Raw genomic sequence first — 22,655 nt, 5'->3', positions numbered from 1 at the left:
ACACTCAAAGAAACATATAAAAAATAGAAATGAGCAAAAATGAGCAATCTTAGTTACTAATCTTAGTTACTAACTGCTGGTGTGCAAACAAAAAAACAAAAAACGAAACACTGGTAACAGAACAGACATTTACTCACCTAGCTAATCTGACAAAATAAGACCATGGAGAGACATATAAATACTGGCAGATCAGACCATTCTTGGGCCTCTGTATATCAACTGTGTGGGTAACATTATTGGACATTAAGTGAAACAATTAGTTGATTAACTGATTAGTCAACCAACAGAAAATTAATCTGCAGGCATTTGGAAAATCAATTACATTTTCTAGCAAAAATGCCAAATAATTGATTGTCCCAGCGTATCTAAGGTGGAGATTTGGTGTTTATCTTTGAGTTTTGGACTGTAAAACTCCATGTACCCAGTACCTATTTCTCCATCCTGTGCGTGAGCGTGTGGAACCCTGGCCTCAAATTTCCACTAAACATATGATCAAATTTCGTGTTTGTGTTTGGCGACACAGTCCAGCTCATTTCTGAGCCGGAAGATTTTAACCCTAAAACCACTGGCGGTGGCGCAAATCCCCCCGGCTCAGCTGTAAAGCTTGCAGGCTAAACTAGAAACTGACTTTTGCCTTCAAAATAAAAGTGAGATGTGTCCAAGGGGGGAGTTGTAGGTTTCAGCAGTGAGGATCACTTCCGCGTTCAAGAAGCTGCAGTTTCTCGGCTGCGGCTGGGTGCTGGCTCCAGAAGTGAGCAATTCTCCATTGACCCCCATGTTAAAATAGCCAACTTTACAGCCTAAAGAAACATATTTACAGCCTGGTACATTTTTTGTATTTGGTCTCTATTGATAGTTTCCACCTCCGTGAACACTGTGAGGGGGGTGAATTTTTTTGTACCACAACCGTCTTAGTGTTATTTAGGCTGAATAAATTGGGGTGTGGTTACGTTGAGTGACAGCCCATAGACAGGCACTGGCAGTTAGCTCTTTGCTAAAGCATCGGCTGGGCTAGGCGGCTACATCCAGAAGCCTCCGGCTACCTTCAGCGGCTGACAGGGGCTGCAGTGTCCGTGTTGGTTTGCCAATGTTCGGATAGGTTTTTGTGACAATATGGCTTGTTGTAGTGTAGACTGTACTAATCGACCGTCTAAGGAGTCTGTGTTGCAGTTTTTTCGGTAAGTAAATTTCTCACTATTTTACCTGGATGTTTGCACTAATTAGTACCGGCATATTTTGCCGCTGGCTTATGACTTAATTGCCGATTTATGTTCGCTGCTGATACAGATAGAGGATCTGAGCGGATAATGTTAGGAACGCTGCTGCGGTGTGTTCCGTGCTGCCAGAGTCCGTTTATTGCCGGAGTACCAGGTTACAAATTTATTTCGTCTCGTTTTTCTGTTTAAAAAGTCCGACATTGCATGGACAGAGCAGCTCCGTCAGTAAGCGGCTGCTGTAACTGTAAGTGGATAGTGGGTGGAGGCTGCGTAGCTGCCGCTTAGCTTGTTAGCCTAGCTGATTAGCCTTAGGCTAGCTCTGTTGCTCCGAGCTACGTGGCCGAGTTCTCGGCAGGCTGACCGCGGCCGACCCGTAGAGTAATCGCCTCTTCGCCAAATATGGAAAGTACACTCCCACTAAAATCCAAGATGGCGCAGCTCTAATGCCCATGGTTTGGTCACAAAACCGACTCCCCGAAACCAATGGGTGACGTCACGGGTGTTACGTCCATGTCTTATACAGTCTATGGATGTGTCTCTTCACAGGTGTGCATCACTTCGTTAATTTGAATTTAATCTCCCTGTCGCAGTCTTAGTGGCAATTCTTTGCATAGCTGTTGATATATATGCGAAAAATAATTAATGTACAACCATTTCTTACTGGGAGCTTGGGTGCGCGACTTTTATTCTGAAATCAAACAGGAATTCCTATATTGTAACTCTTGCACTTGATATGATGTTTTAATTACACCTGGAGAGAGAAGGAGAGTGAGTGAGAGAGAGAGAGAGAGAGAGAGAGAGAGAGAGAGAGAGAGAGAGAGAGAGAGAGAGATGGGCTCAGCATCCCGTCCTGCCGGAGCGCGCTGCAGTTTCACTAAAGAAAGCGCCACGCTAGAGGGATCGGTGGATACTGAGCCGTCAACATGTCCCGTCTCCACATCAGAGGGATCTTTCTCACTCTGTGTTTGGCTCAAACTGTGAGTGATTTACTTTTACTTCATTTGTGTGTGGGGGGTAAAAGTAGTATAATCGTTTCCACGCTTAAAACTTGCAGCTCTCTTTTGCAAGAAATGAGATGTTTTGCCCATAAAAACTGAACTGCGGCAACTGTTAATGAGATAATTACCACCTTTTCGTACAAATTTTACTGAAGCACGAAAAACAATGAAATGCACTAAACAGATAGATTCCATGTCATCTTCACCTCTTTCTCTTGCCTGTTTTATTCATGAGTCTGCAGGCGTCTGATATGCAGCAGTTCACAGCGATCCAAAGTAACTCTTACCATTAATACGTTGCATCGTAAAAGACGCCGCAGGAGAGTAGTATCAACACCCTGATCACTTTCCGAAGACAGAAATGTCTCATGCACGCACTGAATGAATGTCAATAAGTGTGTGAACTGAGTGTGTGTTACTGTAAATGTTCAGCAGTGCAGCCCCATCAGATGATTTTTGAAGAAAAACACAGCAGTATGCTCAGTGTCCTTTGCATGAGTGATCATGGCTTTAACGTGTGTAAAGATTTAACATCTTTCACATTAAATCAAAATCAGTTTGGAGCAGATTTACATTGGATAAAGGGACAGGTTGTGTATATCTATGTGTGTGTGTGCGCAAAAGGACATGAAAGGGTGTGTGTGTGTTTTTGTGCCTGTGTGTACTGTTTATACAGTATGTGCCTGTAGGTTGTAAGTATATGTAAATAAACATGCATTAACATATGTGGCTAAAATGCCAAAAATTCGCTGGTTCCAGCTTCCATACTGGTTCCAGGTGTGAATATGTGCTGTTCCTTATGTCTTTTATAAAAACAGAGTAAAACTTTGGGTTTTGGACTGATGATCTGACGCAACAGCACTTTTGAATTGCTCACCTCTGGCTCTGGGAATCTGTGACGGACACTTTCTCAATTCCCTGGCATTTTATAGACCAAGTGGCCTGCAGATTGACATATAATAAGCCCTAATGTACTGTTTATATTACAGGTAACTTGCTGTTGTTTTTTTGGTCTTGTACTCAGTTATATACATTTTAGAGATGGGTGTGTCAGTGTGTGTGTGTGTGTGTAAGTAGTAAGGATGTAAAAGTGTTCATGCAAAAGCTATGAGGAATCAGCATAGGAGATATTAGATTTATTTACTGTAATACCATGAAATTTCAACCTCTGTACACACAAGCTTTATCAAAAGAGTGAAAAGCTATTTAAATAAAATGGAATATCTTTGCTGATATTACCACTCTATTTACAGTCTAGTTTGTACAATTTGTTTTTGCTAATCAACTGTGAAGAAGCAAGATAGGCAATAAACAGTACACATGTATGCGCATTCACACGCTGACACTCACAGCAGCTCTTTTTTTAATCATCAGCTTTATAAGTCTATTATTACATGGCCACCTTGCTAATTTCCATAATGGAATAGAAATATGAGAAGCAAGCAAACGGGTGGTATGATGATCAGCGTGGCAGAGAGAGAATGGGAACAGGGCAGACACTCATCACCGTGTTCCACTTCATTCTATTCTCTTTCACTGCTCAGGACTGCAGAGAATTATAATGAACTACCGGGGTCCATAAAACACACTACACATTTCGAAAGAAAGCTCTAATCTCTGCAAACAAGACTAATAGTATATGGCAAGTCCCTAGTCCACTGAATGTCCAACCTGAGAGAAAAAAACAAAAAAGAAAGGAAAACAAAAAAAAAGGAAAATAATAATCTTTTTGGCTTAGAAATGTCCAAATATGCATCTAACTTGCATAAACTAAATACATTCTGCAGGAAGTCAGCAGATTGACTGCTTAATTCTGTTTTTATACAGTTGTATAACTTACTAACTTAAAGTTTGACATTTTAGGAAACACACTTCACTTCCATTCCAAGAGTTAAGCTAGATAAGAGGATTGGTACTGCTCTCATGTCTGTACCCGTCTGTAAATAAACTTATGTCCAGCAGCTGGTTAACTGAAAACATCTTGCAAACACATAAACCCCACAATAAAACCACAATTTATCCTATTTGCACTTCCTATTTTTCTTAACATATTAAATAGAGATATATGGTTTGATCCCCGGCTCCCCCAAACGCAGGTTGCGTCAGAAAGGGTGTTAAAACCTGTGCCAAATTAAACATGCAAATGGTGACCCGGTAGGCAGATTTTTAGTCTGCGCTAGGCTAGTTGTTTCCCCTTCTTTTCAGTCTTTATGTTAAGCTAAGCTAACATCCTCTGGCTCCAGCTTCATTTGTGGCATCCAGTTATGAAAGTTCTGTCAAAGTTCTCATCCCTCAGCTAGGAAAGCAAATAAGCGCATTTCCCAAAATATCAAACAGTTTCTTCAATATCTGAACTTCAGAGACTAACTGTGTTTGTGCTCTCTTTCCGACTGACTCAACATGTTTTATATTTTTATACTGTGCCAGAGTACCGTGGCTGTAGCGTGAAAGTGCACCTCATTCGTTGTTGAAAATAGAAGGCAACATCTGCAAAGTGAGCCCAATCCGATGGCCCCTTTTTGGGTAGTTAGTGGATAATGGGCTTCACCTCTCAGAGAACATTTTTACAGCATACTGCACGCTACCCTGGCAGTGTGAAGGGGGCTTTGGCTGGGCATTTAGTTTCATGGCTCATATTATCCAGACTTACCATGCGGCACCCCACCACGCCCCAAAACATCTTTATATTTCCACGTCTCCATCTGTTTTTCTGTCTCTTAAATGCAACATAGTGTCTTTATCCCCTCATCTTGCAGCTGAAATGCATGAGCACATCATGCGCCCTTGGGGCTCGTAACCACCAAGTCTTGGCTCTCTCTTCTTACCTCACCCCCACTGCCATTCACAGCCTTGCTCACATCCTCTCAACCTCATGCCATTCTTATGTAAAATAAAATGTCTTCACAGCATCCCCTTTGCATATAAACAGGGAAAGCCATGTGCGGTACATGACCCCCATCTGACATACAGTGTCTGATTTTGCTGATGTCCTTGTCTAGTGAGCTTTCTGTTATATCTTTACGCTCTTAATAAAAGTGCCCTAATTCTCTGGTAATTCATAGCTCAACAAATGAATTGTAACCACACAGTTTAGCAGAAAATAATATACCACTGTATCTGCATACATGCCCCACCTTGGAGCACACTTACTGCAAACTTGGATTGTCTGCGTTCAGTTTCCCTGTAGGAGGTATAGTAAACAATTTTTTACACCCGTCCCTCTTCCACCTTTGAACGGAGGAGCAGTAATTCTTAGGTAAACTGCACAATAACACCTCTCATTAGATTATTAGCATTGCATTAGGAACAAAGAGGACTAGTAGCAATTTGCACAGGTTACTTCCAGCACACCCATTCATTGATGGAGGGAGAGATGCTGCTAAGAGCTTGCACATTTGTTCCTACTTACTTAAAGAAAATGGGACGGGGGGTATTTCTGTCCAACAACTGTCAGGAGAATTGCGTTCAGTTCCAACTAGTTTTCTGTATTGTGTTTATTCTGTAGGTGTTTTTGTCATAGTTACTAAAGTGGTTTGTTATTCTGCACAAACACAAGCTTTGGCTTTTTTCTCAGAATCTCATTATCTTGTGTGTGTGTGTGTGTGTGTGTGTGTGTGTGTGTGTGTGTGTGAGACACAGAGAGAAAGAAATGGTGAACATGTTGACAGGTAAGACACAAAATGAGGAGAAAGGGCTAAGGTGAATGGTTGCGTTGGAGAAACAGAAATGAAGAGTTTCCATTTGAACCAGTTTCAGTATGGCTCTCGATTTTCAAATGAATTTTAAGTTACATTATTCCAGATTGGACTCATTGTATTATGTCCTTTAAACAGTCTGACTTTTAATTTCAAAGGCAGGCTCTTTTTTCTTATCTATATATAAAACTGACACTTAATGGGGATATTTTTCAGTGTGTGTTCAAAGAAATTCATTTGTTTAAATCTAAATGTGTATCCCTGTTTTTATGATAAAGAATCCGATAAATCAGCTTCTAATCATAAAAGTACAGTAAAAGAAAATAGCAGAGCACAAATCTGCGTTTGAATTACAGCATGTTTTCCAATAGCATCATACCCTCACTCAGTTCAAATCAACAACGCATTGCATTATGATAATGAAAAGCTATGTCTATGCAAGGAAATGCTCAGTCATGTAATTTCATGAAATGGCTTCAGGTGGGTTTGTTCGGGTGCAGATGTTGCTGTTTTCCCCTCAGAGAAACTCAGATCTTTTTAATGGAAATGTTTATAGCACACAGCCAGTTCGTCCTATTGGATGACACTTGGAAAGGTGGCGAATGGGGAAAATCAGCGTTCTCCAGAGGGAGCGTTTGTGGTCCCAGAGGAATTGAGCTTCTGAAGCTTCGTTTCATTAACAGTTTGGTTGCATCTTGTCGCAAAGAAACTTTCTTTCCCTCTGGTCTTTTGAAATGAGATGGAATTGAGCTGAAACAAGGACGAAATTCTGCGCAGTATGCCTACCAGTAACACAGATGACTTCATTAAGACTGTGACTGCAACCTGTTGTGGTGTCCTGTTTTTGTTTTACTGAAAGTGCATCTTCTAAGACCAAAGGTGCAGATAAGAGCCTCAAAATAGCACAAAACAAAATGCAAAAACATTCTCAAAATTTTGAGTAATTTTGGAAATGGAGGGGTGTCATGATCACATGTCTGCTTATAAGTACCTCATTTGTCTCCTTTTTTCTACTTTGGTCTTCCTTTTTCCTGTATGTACTCTTCTCTGATTCTTTTTAACACACACACACACACACACACATGCACTGCTCTCATTCATGCTGGCATTACAGTGTGCCTCATACTTCTTCACTTCCCTCACTAGACAATGATGTATCCAAGATCCATACAGAGAAATAGCTTATGTTTACATGGAAACAAAACTCACTGTTTTTTCTATCTGTGACATTTTCTTTAGGTGTTTTTCTTTTCTTATTTATTGCAAATTCTTCATCTTACAATAACAACCTGAATGAATCTTTTCCAACATGCCAGCATAATTAGAAAATAAATGCATAAGAAGATCAAAAGGTAGTTATATGATGTCAAAATGTAGGTAAATTAAGAGAGATTCTCCACAGAAAATATCATTCAAGACCTTTCATCAGGGAACACAATGTTGTGGCATGTTGTCAAAGTTAACAAAACAAGACCCAGCCTGCTGCTCTGACCTTTAGATTCAGACCACTTAAGTTCACTGGCAGCAGAAAGTACAACAACAAAAAAAGACACTTTAGTTTAACCCACAGTCTTGCATCCCATCCAAACAAGATACTGCACTCACCACCAGCTGTCTTAATAGGTGCAGAGATAAAAACCCATTTTATGAAATAGTTACTTAATAAATTGTGATTTTATATTTTTAGTGGTAAATTTACGTCAAAACATTATAAGAATCAAATACACCACTTTCACCACTTTGATTCTTGGCTGGACTTCAACAACTGAGCCGGCCAAAAAGGCGAATGTCTTATCAATTAAGTGAGTGATGAAGTTACACCACTGGTCGGCTGGCCGAGTCTTCCCACTGGCTGTTGCGTTCTCAAAACAAACTCAATTCTGCACATTTGCGGCACATGGACCAGCTATATCCTAGATTTTGACCTAGTCTTGCTATACTTGAGAACTCACAGTTCCACTTGGCATCTGAAGGCAGCATAATTTTGATTTGATACTTGGGTTCATTTGCAGATTGAAATGGCTGTAACAGGAAAAGGTAATAAATATGGACTGTATGAAGCTGACCTGAGAGTCTAACACCAGACTACAAAGCAGCAGTGGATACTTTGAACTCAGTGCTCACCTGTCTTGCCACTTTGACCCTTTACCTCAGCATTCCTGTCATCTAGAAGTCCCTCGCTACCAATGGACACTACACATTCTGCCAAACACAAGCCTTCTATATTCATTTTCACACCGTGCTTTGAAACGTTAGTAAGGAATGCACGCTATGATCAAAACACAACCCTCTTTCAAAACTATCTTCTCCACAGCTCTCATTGCCAACAACAACATCCGGTGTATTAGCTGTGATGTTCAAAGACACTTCAGTCTAATTAACACATGCCTACTACAATACATGAATGTTCATACATTTTCACAGAAGATAGATATGCCCTTATAACAAGGTACAGCCAAAAGGATAATTACCACACAGTAATGATACTCCAGTCCTCTTTGCTGTATTTCCTCCATCCACGCTCTCCCCATGTTACCCTCAAACATCTGCCTTACGTCAACTCTTTCTTTCTCTGAAACAAGATGTTCTTATTTGTTTTAGTCTGAGATAAATGTCAGGCCAAAGTCAAATGCAAATCCAGTTACTCTGTTTATGTTTGACATCGGGAAATGGAGGGATGAACAGGGGCAGACAAACACAAGAATGTCTGAGCGTCACTAAATGGATGGAGTGCAGAGTTGAGACAATCATCTCTGTCCTTAGGGACAAACTCATTTAATGAATTTTCCGAGGTTCCACTCTCTGTGCACTATAGTGAGAGATTGTTTCTCTTAATGCCACCAACAGAAATAGGTGCATTTCGCCAAAAGGTCAGTGGTTTAGTGGGAAAGCATTGCCGGCTAAAGACTCACTGTCCTTTATAAACTGACATGCATTTTTTTCACACAGATGAAATGCCCTGCCATGTAATTACAGAGTGAGTGGCCACCAAATCCTCTGCCTAAATGTCTGTATATATCTAATAGAGCATCCCTTCCTTCTAATCCTCCTTCCTTCCTTCTTTCCTACCTCTAGGCCTTATCGAGTCTGCATCCTGAATGTGAGTACATATTTCAGCTGGAGAAAGAGGAGCATCACTGCCTTCAGTACATTGCAGCGCAGGACAACAGAAGCCATGAAGGTGTGTTTTCCATTTCAAAATCACCCTGAAAAACTCGCTGTGGTCAGATGGGCAGACAATAATACTTATCTTAAACCTTCTTTCTCCTCTTAAACCTCCCTCGAAAAGGTTGTCAGCCATTCTGGGATGCAGTTGTCTGCTGGCCTCATGCTGTCATTGGAGAAACGGTCCAAAGAGGCTGTCCTGCAGTCTTCTCGCTCTTCAAAAACAACACAGGTGACTAAAGGATCACATGATGAAAGTGGAAGGTGACGGGGGGGTTTCAGGCTGAGATAATGATGAGAGCAGCATGTTCACTAGTGAAGCAAAATTAAGTTAAATTGATATTCTAATTGAAGCAAAGGGTGTTTTTGATCCTGATGTGTTAATTTATTTATTTATTCATTTAGTCATTCATTTACTCATTTGTTTTGACATTAGGCATCCATGTTGGATATATCTGAGCTTTAAAAAAAGTCTTTTTCAGTCATAATTACAACTTGGATGATGACGTGAACACTATTTAGAAGTCAGAAAATTGTAATGATGCTTTCAATATCAGTATCCTAATTTAGCATGCCAACCTATTCTTACTACCATTAAAAACAAAGTACAGCTGACAGTGTTACTAGTTTTGCAAGTATTGAGTCATAAACAAAGGTACTGGACTAACTACAATTGTAGTTTGATGATCAATGAAAAATTAAAGGATTACCAATGTCATTGAAATTCGTCTTGAGTGAACATGAATGTGTCTAGTACTTAATTTAAATGTATTTTTGTTTTAGTTCGTTTGTTTTTAATGTAATTCTAAATTTGATTTGAAGATTACGGTGATCTTGTAACATTAAAATAAAACGTTTTTTAATTTTTTGTCGCTCACAATATGGCGTCACAGCCGCCGATGTGCAACATCCGGCGGCAACATTTTCAGGTTGACAGGTGACTGCATGCTCCAGTGCACGTGATAAAGTGATGGCGGAACACAGAAAGCAGACTGCATTTTTTGGTTCGCTGCAGGTGGATAATTTAAGTTTAGATTTTTATTTCATAAATATGAGGAGGTCTCAAATAGACACTGAGTATTTTTATTTGAAAGTTAGCATCAACCAAGCGTCTTTTGTTCGGTGTTCAAAATGTTTTTGTTATATACAGAAATAAAATTTCGTGTAGCAGTTTATTGATTTCATAAATGCAACACACTAGTTTTTTTTTTATACATAGCATACAGGTAAAAAAAACAAAAACAAACAAAAATCGATATATACAGTGTTATCCTCATTTTAGATGTCAAAGGGGTTTTGTGGCTTTTTCTCTTCTTGTGGGAGACCGTCCAAATGGCTCTTTGAGTATTTAAGGTTGCCGACCCCTGCTCTAGAGGAAAAATCAGAGGATCTCCAAACCCAGGGGGATTAATCCTCTGGAGACCACGATATAAAGCTTTGTGTCAGTCCATCCTCTGACTCTCTGTGGTGACTCTAATCTGAAGCTGAGTTGAATTCTTGATCTGTTCACCTCTCGCCTCAGGTTCAGTGAGCCGCAACTGTACCGCTGGAGGTTGGTCCAGGCCCTTTCCACCGTACCACATTGCCTGCAGTGTGGATGATGAAATTCCTGAGGTGAGAGTTGCTGGGGCATGGCTGATACAGAGGTCAGCCTGGGGAATCAAAGACTCCAGACTGAGATTATAGAGGTCAGGGAGAAAATTAGAAACATGTCATGACTAGCCCCTAAGGGGGCTGTTCTTTGAACTCTTTTGTTTGGATCTCTTTTGTGGACATTTGGACCTTTTCAGATTCTTGTTTAGTTTGTTAAGTTTTGTTCCCTGATTCTGTTTTATTTTGAAATCATGGCCCTTGTGTATCTTGTCTTGTTCTACTTCCTGTCTTTGTCTTGTTTCCCTCCATTTGTGATTGTCTGCCCCGCCCTAATTGGTTTCACCTGTTGCCCATTGCCTGGTGTATTTAAGTCTTGTTATTTGCCTGTGTTCTGGTTGGTTCGTCTGTGTTCCATGCCCGAGTCAGTTTCCTTGCCTGAGTGTGTGTCTTCCCCGTGATCGTTCCTGTACCTGTGTCTTGCATTTTTTTCCCCACCTCATGGACTTACTTTGGTTTCCTCTGTTTGCAAGTAAGAACATTTTGTATTTTCGTTTGGTCTCTGAGTATTTTTTCTCCTGCATGGATGATTTTTGGTTGTTTGACTTTTGTTCCCTGGATATGGATATATATGCAGATATGGAAACTGTCAGCAAAGAGCTTTCCGAGGTCTTACTTCATCTGGGTAGACTGCTTGAGCTTCAGGAGCAGGCCACAAACTACTGGGAGAAAGAATTAGTCCGGGAATTACTCAGAACACTCGTTTTAGAAAAACCCTGGCTTGTGGAGATGTATCCAAAGCTAGCTGTACCGTTGGGGGTGTTCGTATCGGATCCAGCTCTGGTTGACACCCAAGGTTTTAAAAGCAAACTGATCAAGCACTTCGGGAGTAATATAATTCCCCGGCCAGCCTCCCAGTCAGCTAGCCTCTGGCCAACTAGCCTCCAGCCACTCTCCCCTGTCCCTGCATCGGGGATCCCAGCCACGTCTCCAGTCGGCGGCCCGACTGACACCTGCTTCACGTTTCCAGTCGGCGGTCCGGCCAACACCAGCGCCTCGCTTCCAGTCGGCAGTCCGGCCGACATCTACTCTTCGTTTCCTGTCAGCAGTCCGGCCGTCACCTGCTCTTCGTCTCCGGACGGCGGCCTGGCCGACATCTCCCCCTCGTCTCCAGTCGGTGGTCCGGCCGACATCTGCTCCTCGAAACCTGCTCCACGTTTCCAGTCGGCGGCCCAGCTGACACCAGCTCCACGTCCCCGGTCTGCGGTCCGGCCGACGCCTTCTCCACGTCTGCAGTTGGCGGCCCGGCCGACGCCAGCTCAACGACTCCAGTCTGCGGTCCGGTCGACACCTGCTCCCTCATCTCTGGTGGAAATTCATCTTCGCCGTTGTCATCCTCCAGCTTCACCTCCAGTGGTGGCTCGTCTTCGCCGCCGTCGCCGCCGTCGCCCTACAGGTTGGCCATCTGAGCTGCTCCGCGCCTCTGGTTGGCCTCCCAAGCGCCTCCACCTGGGGATTCCTGTTCTGCCCTGATTCAACCTCCAGGTCGTCTACCTGAGGTCTCCCACCTCCCTCCCCAGCTATCTAATTGCTGGCCCCTGTCTCCCTCCTCCAGACCCCCTCCAGACCCCCTCCAGACCCCCTCCAGACCCCCTCCAGACCCCCTCCACCCTCCCTGTGTAGTGTATCAGGTCTGACTGTGGGCCGTCTGGAATCCGGCCCTTTGGGGGGGGGGGGGGGGGGGGGGGGGGTGTACTGTCATGACTAGCCCCTAAGGGGGCTGTTCTTTGAACTCTTTTGTTTTGTTTGGATCTCTTTTGTGGACATTTGGACCTTTTCAGATTTTTGTTTAGTTTAAGTTTTGTTCCCTGTTCCTGTTTTATTTTGAAATCATGGCCCTTGTGTATCTTGTCTTGTTCTACTTCCTGTCTTTGTCTTGTTTCCCTCCTTTTGTGATTGTCTGCCCCGCCCTAATTGGTTTCACCTGTTGCCCATTGCCTGGTGTATTTGAGTCTCGTTATTTGCCTGTGTTCTGGTTGGTTAGTCTGTGTTCCATGCCTGAGTCTGTTTCCTTGCCTGAGTGTGTGTCTTCCCCGTGATTGTTCCTGTACCTGTGTCTTGCATTTTTTTTCCCCACCTCATGGACTTACCTTGGTTTCCTCTGTTTGCAAGTAAGAACATTTTGTATTTTTGTTTGGTCTCTGAGTATTTTTCTCCTGCTTGGATGATTTTTGGTTGTTTGACTTTTGTTCCCTGGCCCTGGACACTTCCAGTGATTTTTGGTTCATTAAAAGACTAAGTTACTCCTAGTTATTGCTTTTGGGTCCTGGCCTGATCCCTAGTCTTAGCATAACAAAACAGGAGGAGAAGCTGCAGGAACAAGGAGACAGCCAAGAGAAAAAGGGAACATGCCCTGTTTCAGCTTCAGAAATCGACACACCAAACAAGCTAAATTAGAACGGAAAAATGTACCATGTTTCAAGAGGTCTTTGTCAGAATTTTTAGTGAAGTTTGTCAGATTATAATGAAATGCTGCAATTTTTTTCTGGCTTGTTGAGATTCAGATTGGCTCACTGGCTCACTGCCTCTTAAGAGTAGAGAAGAAAATCTATTCAGACATTCATGTACATCATGTGAAAATACTTTTGCAGGGCAGTAAGTGAATCAAATGTCACCCATCAGGTAATAGCTGAAATTATCTTGTTTCACAAAGAGAGAATGGTGCGTAACTGTACTGAGCACAGTTTTTGGTGGATAATAATGAGAAAACCACTTTTGGTGCTATATAGAGCAGCAGTTGAAATGATCTTTTAAGTTTTACACAAGCATGGGTGGAAATCCACTAATTACACCTTCTGATGTTACTGTATTTAAGTAGCTTTTTCATGTACTTTTTTTGAGTTGATCCAGTTGTCTCCTTAGTCCAGTCTTATTGCCATTAGGCACAGCCTCTAAATATGGAAAAAGCTTTTACGCTGCAGTCATCTCTTCAATACAGCTGAGTCTCAAGCTAGTCTGCAATTTGGTCTCATTTTGAGACATTACATTCATTTTGAAGCCTGACAGCATTTTGAAAAGCTTTGATATTCGAGTATAACGACCTTTCATTCAAAATCTTCTTTCTCATCTTGCTTTTAGACCGAGGAGTCATACTTTGCCACTGTGAAGCTGATATACACCATCGGCTACAGCATTTCTCTGGTGGTGCTGGTTGTTGCTGTGTTGATCCTGTTGCTATTCAGGTAGGAACAGATTATGTTAAAATAAGTTCACATTGTCACAGGCAGGGTTTGAATCCATTTTCCATCAGTATATATAAATTTTCACTCACATATAGAGAAATCTAAAACCGCCAAACTGTGGTTTTATGGGGAGTTATATAAGTTCTTGGCTTAATACTTAGCATGCAGACACAATAGTGGTGTCAGTCTTTTCGTCTAACTCATCATCTAAGCTGATAACCGTATTAACTATTTACTGTATTATACTATTATTTCAGAGCCATTGACTCAAAATACCCCAAACTGTCATGAAAAAAGCTGTGATAGTCTTATGATGCAAAAAAAAAACAAAAAAAAAAACAAATTACCATCATTTTCCATCTCATAATCTCTTGCATGCTGCTCCTTTCTCTGTTGGTTGTACCCCTCACCTCCAATATTGTCCTTCTTGGAGTCTGGTGCTCTTTGACATGGTGTGGATCTAGCAGGTCCTATAGTCCACTCAAGGGTCTCCTCACACTCGCCCGCCCAGCGCTTTGGTTCACTGGATTAACAGAAACAGGAGCATGCAGAAAATGTTTTTCACTCTGAAATCGCTTTGAAATGATACCACAGCAACATCACTTCCATTCATTCATCCATCCATTAGCTATACCGCTTATCCTGTGAGGGTCGCGGGGTGGTTGGAGCCAATCCCAGCTGACACTGGTTGAGAGGAGGGGTACACCCTGGACAGGTCCATCACTTCCATGTATTTTTTTTGTTCTTTTTTAATGATTTTATTCACTTGGTTTTGTTTCCCTTCTGCATTTTTTTCCCTTCACCATTTTTGACTGAAAACTGACATAACTTTGCCTATTTTTTCAACAGGAGGTTGCGATGTGCCAGGAACTTCATTCACACCCAGCTGTTCATTACATTTATCCTGAAAGCTGTGGCGGTGTTCATAAAGGATACTACTTTGTTCTCAAGTGACGACATCAACCACTGCACCCTTTCCACAGTAAGATAATGACGTTGAGGACAAGAGGTTCTCAGCTGTATTAAGAAAATAATCTGTGCCGATATCCTTGTTCTCATAGTTACGCACAGCCCTCATCATGTATTGCTTGCATGTCTCCTTTTTCATACTAATCCCTTCTTACAACTCGTTTTTGGTCCTTTTCCTTCCTGTTTGTTTCTGTCAGTTTGCCTGTAAGGCCTCTGTGGTCTTCTGTCACTACTGTGTAATGGCAAATTTTTTCTGGCTCCTGGTGGAGGCGCTCTACCTCAATTCCCTGCTACTCTCCTCCTTCTATCACAGCCGCCGATGCCTGTGGGGTCTCAGCCTGCTGGGATGGGGTGAGTAACCTTGACGTGCAGTTTCCCCAACTTTTGTTATGCTGATCAGCAGACTAAATTTTGAAAAGGTCTTATAAATTTCTGCCAAGTATAGTGGTTCTATGGCACGCTGCTATATGTAGCATGCCATAGAACACTCCCTTCATACTGACCACCATTTGTTGCACCATTTTTATTCTGTACTCAAACAGTAGTATGTAGTAGATGCAAAGATTATAAAGTAAGGGGCCTTAAAAAAATAGATCATTTGTATTTTACAGATACTTGAGTTTTCATCTCTGTATCCAATGTATGTTGGATCAAGGTGGGTTATAAAAATGATCTGACCATTTTTGACATGCTAAAATCAACATGTATAACATGTTTTCTGTGCAGAATGTTTGAAGTTTGTGAATGTAGTCAAGTCCTTATTAGTTTTGCAGTGCTGCTTACTCTGTTTATGCAGCCAGTACATTATGTGCAGTATGAGTTGGTGCTTTTTTGATCTCAGAAAATTGATGTCTTTTTTATCAATATCCCTAGAGAGTGTTATTCTTCTTGCACTGTCATTTGTAGTTTCCAGTCCATCAAACTTTTGTTGAAGATATGAAGGTTTTTTTTTTTTTCGACTATCTACAAAGAATAAAATGACGTTCATATTCGTTCATATGTAATACGAGGTTACTCGTATACTGCCAAATAGTGTGTATTTTTAAATGTAGTTCAGAAATTTATCATACGTGCTAAAATTCACTGGAACATACATTGTCCTCCAAGGATGAGATGAGATGTATTGAGATGGACAGTTGAGATAGTTTGCTTCCATTTGAGGTTTATTATAGTTTTGTTTTTTAAAGGACTTTCACAACAGTCTTTAGGGACAACAACAAGTAAAGAGACGGCTATTGGCAAACATCCCCCAGCTAATTATTTTAATACAGCCAGAAGCTCTTCTGGCTCAGTGGCATCAACTGTAATTACCAAACAAACTGAATTAAAGTTTACATCCCTGTGGTCGTCACTCCTGTTTTAGTTGATTATATTCGTCGGTTGAATATTTCTTCAAAAAAAAACAACCAAATAAATCTAGATGATTTGTTAAGAACTTGAATTAAATGAAAGTGGTCAGTGCGATACAGTATCAGGCTGCTCACTCACTGCCATTTGCCAAGTACAATGAATGTACCTGTGTCAGTGGTAGTGAGGCAAGAACAGTTGTACACATACACCACAATAGCCTGTTAATTATTGCATTTACTTTGAGTTCTTGCTGCACAGGTCAATGCAGAGGATAGAAAAGTTGGCATTCAGCCAACAGGATCGGACACTGGTAACTCTAATAATGATTCAACCTGCTCAGTCTGTATTGATTGCATCTCACTGACATTACTTTTTCTTTTCTCCCTTTATTTTGTTTTCTGCAGGTGTACCTGTGCTCTTCATCATCCTGTGGATTGGATCCAGGATGTATTTTGAGGACACAGAGTTTGTATAAAGTTCCTCTACCATTTCCTTCTCCACAAGCACAATTATTTCTTACAGACATTTCCAGGATACTGCAACAGATTTATCAGTGTCCAAGACTGCAACCTGAAGTAAGGGGTGCAACAGTTAAAACCACAGTGTGGCACTTAAACGCACTTAGAATTTGCACTCCCTCCATACTCACCAACATTTGTTTCTTGTTAGGGGGTTATTTTTATCCTGCAGTCAGCTGAACTCATTGTCCATCACCCTGGAAGAGAACTTGCACAGACTGATTAAAGTGCCTATTTTAAAATGTCTTTTCACACAGATGCTGGGACATCAACGAGGACTCGCCCTATTGGTGGATCATCAAGGGACCAATTGTTGTGTCTATAGCGGTAAATTCCCCCATTGTGCTGAAACAAACAAAATGATGGACCCTTAATTATGAACCCAGTAGATTACAAATTGTTATGCAGATGGTTTGTTTGTTTTGTTTTTATTGATGGGTGCTGAGAAAGGATCTGAAAAAACTTCTTTTGTGTACATTAGAATAGCAAACCCAAAACTGCCCTCACTCCAGTCATGGCCAGTTACACACCTGGCTGCCCATATTGTTGCCATGACATTGTCATAAGCGACATTTGGTAAATACCCGTCAAGGCTTTAGCCCAATAAAGCTGAACATCATTTTTTAATTTTGTATTCTTGCTGTTTTTATCAACAGGTCAATTTTATGCTTTTCATGAACATCATCAGAATCCTAATACAGAAGCTCAATCCTCGGCTGATCCAGTTCAATAACTCCTCTCAGTACAGGTAATCCTTTAGATCCAGGTACAGTATCTTAACCTTGTCATTACTGAATTCTGAATACAGGAAGACCTTGAAAAAGAGGAGGTCCATTTTAGCCAGAAATTACCAATTGTAAGCATTCATTAGGCCTAATGCTTTAAATTTGCTTTATCAAATGTGGCTTTCATCTTTTCCTCACACCACCTTGCATTTTCAAAGTTGCAGCTGTGACTTGTTTATCTTGAACTGTTTTCTGCTTTTTTTAGTCTGATGGGCAGATTGAAATACTTTTTCCCTCTCTTTGAAACTTTTCCACTCTGATAAGGAGACACTTTGATGTTGGAAAAGTTGCCAGTTGTGTGAAAAGTGTTGCTACACCAATGTGGGCAATGTATAATTCATTGAGTCACCACTGAACCACAAACTAGGCAGTCTGGCCACGTCTACCTTTTGTCTTCCCAAGTGGCTTATCAGAATTCCTAATTGAAATAGGCTCACTAATTGGCTGAAAGTGTTGAAGCACATCATGCATATCTGGATCTTATAAAAGACATACCAAAGGAAAGTTTAGTGATGCTTGACTTAATTGTACCAGCAAGATTAAAATGTTCCCCTATACATGCACACAAAAAAACTTTACTTCTGCACTCACATTTTAACATCCTCACCTTGACTCATGCACCTGCTACTACCTTTACACTCACAAATAAGCTTTGTTCAGACTGAAGCACACAAACACAAGTATCCTCTTGATTGGCCTTTGATGATTGGCGTGTCTGTAAGCGTGATGCTATCCAGAGCAGCATTCAGATAAGATATGCAATAAATGGCTCCCCCAGGTAGCTTCATCTCCTGCATCTTGTTTCTTTGTTTTTGTGCAACAGACGCCTGACTAAGTCCACCCTCCTCCTCATCCCTTTGTTTGGTACTCACTACATGTTCTTCAATTTTCTGCCTGACTACTTCAGTGTTAACCTGCGCCTCTGTATCGAGCTCTGCATGGGATCCTTCCAGGTACACACATTGACTGTACAGTGTAAACACTCAGTATTCTGACAGCCATATATTGTGGGTGCTCAAACAGCCTGAAAATGCACCCACACTCTTTAGGGTAATGCATGTTGTAATGCACCCTCATTGGTTGTCTGATCAGTGACCGTGGGAGTAAATCCAGTCTATCAAAGTGCATCTAATTTAGACATTATCCTGAATAAATTCATTCTTCACATTACTAGTCCTAATTTGAAAGTTGAAATTGAAAATTAATTTTTATGAGTCTTAATTTACAAATGTGTAAATAATTGGTTCAGTGGAAAGGTACTGAAATTTCAACTTGAAATTCTCCAGACGACGTATGTAAAAAGGCTGTACTTAGGCACAGTGGTGCTTTGAACTAAATGGTAATATCAGCATGCTAACATACATTGCTGACATGCTGATATTTACCAGATGGAATGTTTTCCATGATCACCATCTTTGTTTAGCCTGGTAGCATGCTAACAGTTGCTAATTGCCACCAAATCCAATAGAAGCATAATTAGTTCAAGTAGAGCTGCAAGCTTTGCTAAAACAGATTTAATACTGCGTTGCTTGAAAAAGCTTACTAAAGAATGTATTGATAAGTTAATTAGTGTAAAGGGGCTTAGCTGTGCTGGGATTTGAAGGGAGCTTGGCACATGGTGTTCATATCTGCCAGAGACATAGAAAAGTCAAATGGCTTCTTCCACTTCATGTCACATCTGGCACAAGCTGATTTGGTAGCCAGTTCCCCAAATTGGATTTTGTTCCTATGACCCTTCCTGTAGAGAATTCAAATTAATTTGGCAGAGAGGTGTGAAATAAGTATGAAATCTATTTATTCTGCTCTTGTTTGCTGGATGTGTGAGTGAAACATAATAGATTTTCCTGACCTGTTTTTTAAGTCCCATTCTTCAGCCTATCAGCTCTCATTAGTGTCTGACATTTAAGCTGTCTCCACATGAGCAACCTTTTAATGACGCGTACTAGTCCTAAATGTTGATGATTAATATCCTCTTTCTTACAGGGGCTCCTTGTAGCAATTCTCTATTGCTTTCTGAATCAAGAGGTCAGTACCAGCCACACCACTCAACCATTCACTATAACATATTGAACAAATCACACAGAACGTTTACGGCTCTTTGTTGCATAATAAACCTGTGTACCCAGATCATATTCCAGGAAGGGGTGAGTGCTTTGGAGTTGTCAGGGCTTAAAACGCAAATTGATCTGCCACTTCTCTCCCCCTCATTGCGTAAGAGAAGGACCCCGAGCACTTATGTAACCACCAAGGTTAATGTGAGGCCAACCCCAGACAGTCTGAGGGCTACACCACTCTGTGTTTTACATTCACTATAAAACTCAAAATCCATGTGTTTGGTGCATTATAGCTGCACGGGTAACCTTTGGAAGTCACTGAATTATCATTTAGACAAATGGGTTAATTCATTCAATCTAACTCTATATTCTATTGTACTGAATTGAAAGTTGTGGTTTATCAGTGAATATTATTCTGATGCCAGGGCAAATTCATGATTTCTAATGCTAATGTTAATTTCACTGGTATCCCAATTATAAATCAAATGATACCTTACTGCCAAATAAAATGACATCATCTCTACAAGGAGAACAAATTGTCATTTTATGATTAGGTTTTACATATCAACAATGTGTTACTATGGACTAGTTTAGCACACAACCCTTGTTAAAACAGCAAATTGTCATTTTAACAGTTTAACTTGTCGTGATTAAGGAAAGATGTACGAGTGGTTTTGATTTTCTCGTCTAACTCCTCTGAAGAAAACAAATGAGCATATTTCTCAAAATGTGAAGCTAGTACTTTAAGTATATTATATTGCTGCACTGCCTAAGCATATGAAATAAAGCAAGTTATTTGGGTTTTTTTTTCCTGTGCATGTATATGTGTGTTTGACAGGTCCAGAAAGAGGTCCACATGCAGTGGCTGAGATGGCAGGAGAGGAGCTATGGGGTGGTGTCACCTGCTGCAAAAGGCAGCCAGATGGACACGCCCTTCTAGAGCATCCTGTTACGACTTGACCTTCTTTCTGTCGGATCCAACTGTACGTGATCATCTTTAATGGGCTGTACATTATGCACGATGTCAGTGGCTGCTGGCCATGCACCATCGAATCCTAAACAGGTCTGTAAGTTTTCATTCAGTAGCACTCTGCAACACAGTGTTTCAATGGCTGTTCCCATCAAAAAATTGATGTGAACTTTCCAATTGAGAACGAGTCCAGGACATGCACACATCTCAAGGCAGCATATGCATAGTGGTGATGTGGAGTGCAGCCTAATACATGAAAATCTTTGTGCATCTGTGTATTTTTTTTTTCTTTTTTTGATTTGAATGAAAATCTGCACCCTGCTGAGTTTCGATGGCACATTGCTGAAAGCCACTTCACTGTATATGTTAAAGGTCAAAGCTAATGCAGCGTGTTGTGTTCTGTCACGTCGACTCCAGTAACGTAAAAGAAGTCTCTGCATCTATATAGCCATCTCAGATTCAGCACAGGACTGAGAAAAACATGAAAAAAAAAACAAGATTATGGTGATAGTTTAAATGATTTAATGACAGTATAGACTTTGTAGCATATTGTGCACTGCTTTAAACTGCATGGTAATATAAAGAACAAGAAATCTGAAAATACTTCGACCATAATTACCAAATTTGTGTTAGAGTTCTTTATGTGAGATAGTCATATTAGTGTTTGTATTTTTCATGTGTTACTATGGACTATTTCATATTAAGGTAACACAAAATATCGAATACAACAATCATCTTGTTACAGTGATGTTTCCTTTATGTAAATGAAACCTTTGCCTTAAACTGAATGTATTAACTAGTTGCTGCCAGACTTGTTTTCTAGTCACTTTTCTCCCTCGTTGCATTAGAGTGTGGCTGCTTTTCTTGTGCCTCTTTCTGCGACATTTTAATGCCTCGTAAAATAACAGGTTTAACTCAGCTGCATTATGGCTCTCAGCAATTGCCTTCACCGTGAAAGATAACATCAGCTGGCAGCTAAAAATGTTAAATCACAGATGAGAGCTAAAGTTATTGTGCCAGATACAGTCTTGCTACATTATGTGCTGATAAAATATTTTTAGGCAAAAAACAATGTACATAACTTGAATAGTAAAGAAGCTCTGTATTTCATTAAAAACGGCATTAAGGTTTGTTTTTTTTGGGGGGGGGGCTTCACAAGAATAATCTTAATCTGACAAAATCTTTAAAACACTGTTGTGAAATTAGTCTTTTTTCTTAGGGATATATTTGTTGTTTTTTTGTTTTTTGTTTTTTGTTTTTGTGTGTTAAACTAATCTGTTGTAACTAGATGTTAGACCGTATCCATTGCTCACATCCAGGTGGAGATGTGAAACATCAGAAGCCATTAAAAGATTCCCTTTGGTTTCCAATGGGAAGAACAATTAAAGTAACCATTACCCAGTTGGTCTTTGTTTTTTGTTTTTTGTTTTTTTTTTTTGTTTTTTGTTTTTTTTAAATATGAATAGATAACTCCAGTACAACCTCTGAACAGGAAAAGGCATCCTCGAGAGAGATTTTTTTTTTTTTTTTTTTTACCTCTTTTTAGTTTGTCTTATAATCTGAAAAACTGAGATAATTGTGAGGTGAACTGGTAGACAGAAACATGCAGCAATATGATGGTTTGCTGACAACGCTGTCACACAAGTTTTTGCTATCAGGCAAGATGTAATAGGTTGTGTTTTTTTTCTCTGTTGTACCCAACAAAAATGGAATGGCCCTGAAGGTATTCATTAGAGTCTACTAAAGTGCATCAAATTACCATAAAATGGGCCCCATGGTTCACACAGCTTGATTTCTCCAAAGCCAGATGATTGGGCTGTGGGTCTAAAATACCCTTTTTACATATTGCCTACTTTTTTTTTTCTTCAATCACAAAGCAAAGTGGCAGAAATGTTCACTTAGTTAAAAATAACAAAATGGACCTCTGATGTTTTTGAAACTGAACTGCAGCGGTTTGACAGCAGACAGAAGAGTTGTAACCTGCTGCCATCATGGGCTCTTTGGAGCTAAGTTGACTTCACTTGACGATATTTTCTGTGATCGATTTTATGTTTCTTCTTATGAACTCTGTGGGAAAGTCTGTTTGACCTCCCGTGTTCCGT

General features: G+C 40.6%; 1 protein-coding gene across 1 annotated transcript; it reads left to right on the top strand.

The window, feature by feature from the left end:
• Window positions 1–2,093: 2,093 nt before the first annotated feature.
• ghrhrl (growth hormone releasing hormone receptor, like) lies at window positions 2,094–20,813 on the top strand. The gene is made up of 13 exons (XM_041039671.1): window positions 2,094–2,194; window positions 8,986–9,091; window positions 9,200–9,307; window positions 10,598–10,689; window positions 13,804–13,907; window positions 14,757–14,889; window positions 15,074–15,227; window positions 16,631–16,691; window positions 17,002–17,071; window positions 17,401–17,492; window positions 18,353–18,482; window positions 19,513–19,554; window positions 20,422–20,813. The coding sequence occupies exons 1-13, from the start codon at window positions 2,141–2,143 to the stop codon at window positions 20,521–20,523; spliced, it is 1,248 nt and encodes a 415-aa protein (XP_040895605.1). The 5' UTR covers window positions 2,094–2,140; the 3' UTR covers window positions 20,524–20,813.
• Window positions 20,814–22,655: the final 1,842 nt, after the last annotated feature.

Source organism: Toxotes jaculatrix, chromosome 6 (assembly GCF_017976425.1).
Source record: "Toxotes jaculatrix isolate fToxJac2 chromosome 6, fToxJac2.pri, whole genome shotgun sequence".
NCBI lineage: Eukaryota > Metazoa > Chordata > Actinopteri > Toxotidae > Toxotes > Toxotes jaculatrix.
This window is presented reverse-complemented; position numbering and strand designations above follow the sequence as displayed.

Bases quoted from the DNA above. Each gene is read 5' to 3' on its own strand.
- ghrhrl (XM_041039671.1), top strand. From the start codon at position 2,141: ATGTCCCGTCTCCACATCAGAGGGATCTTTCTCACTCTGTGTTTGGCT. The intron at 2,195-8,985 runs GTGAGTGATTTA...TCCTACCTCTAG, and splicing joins CTCTGTGTTTGGCTCAAACT to GCCTTATCGAGTCTGCATCC. The intron at 16,692-17,001 runs GTTTGTATAAAG...CTTTTCACACAG, and splicing joins ATGTATTTTGAGGACACAGA to ATGCTGGGACATCAACGAGG.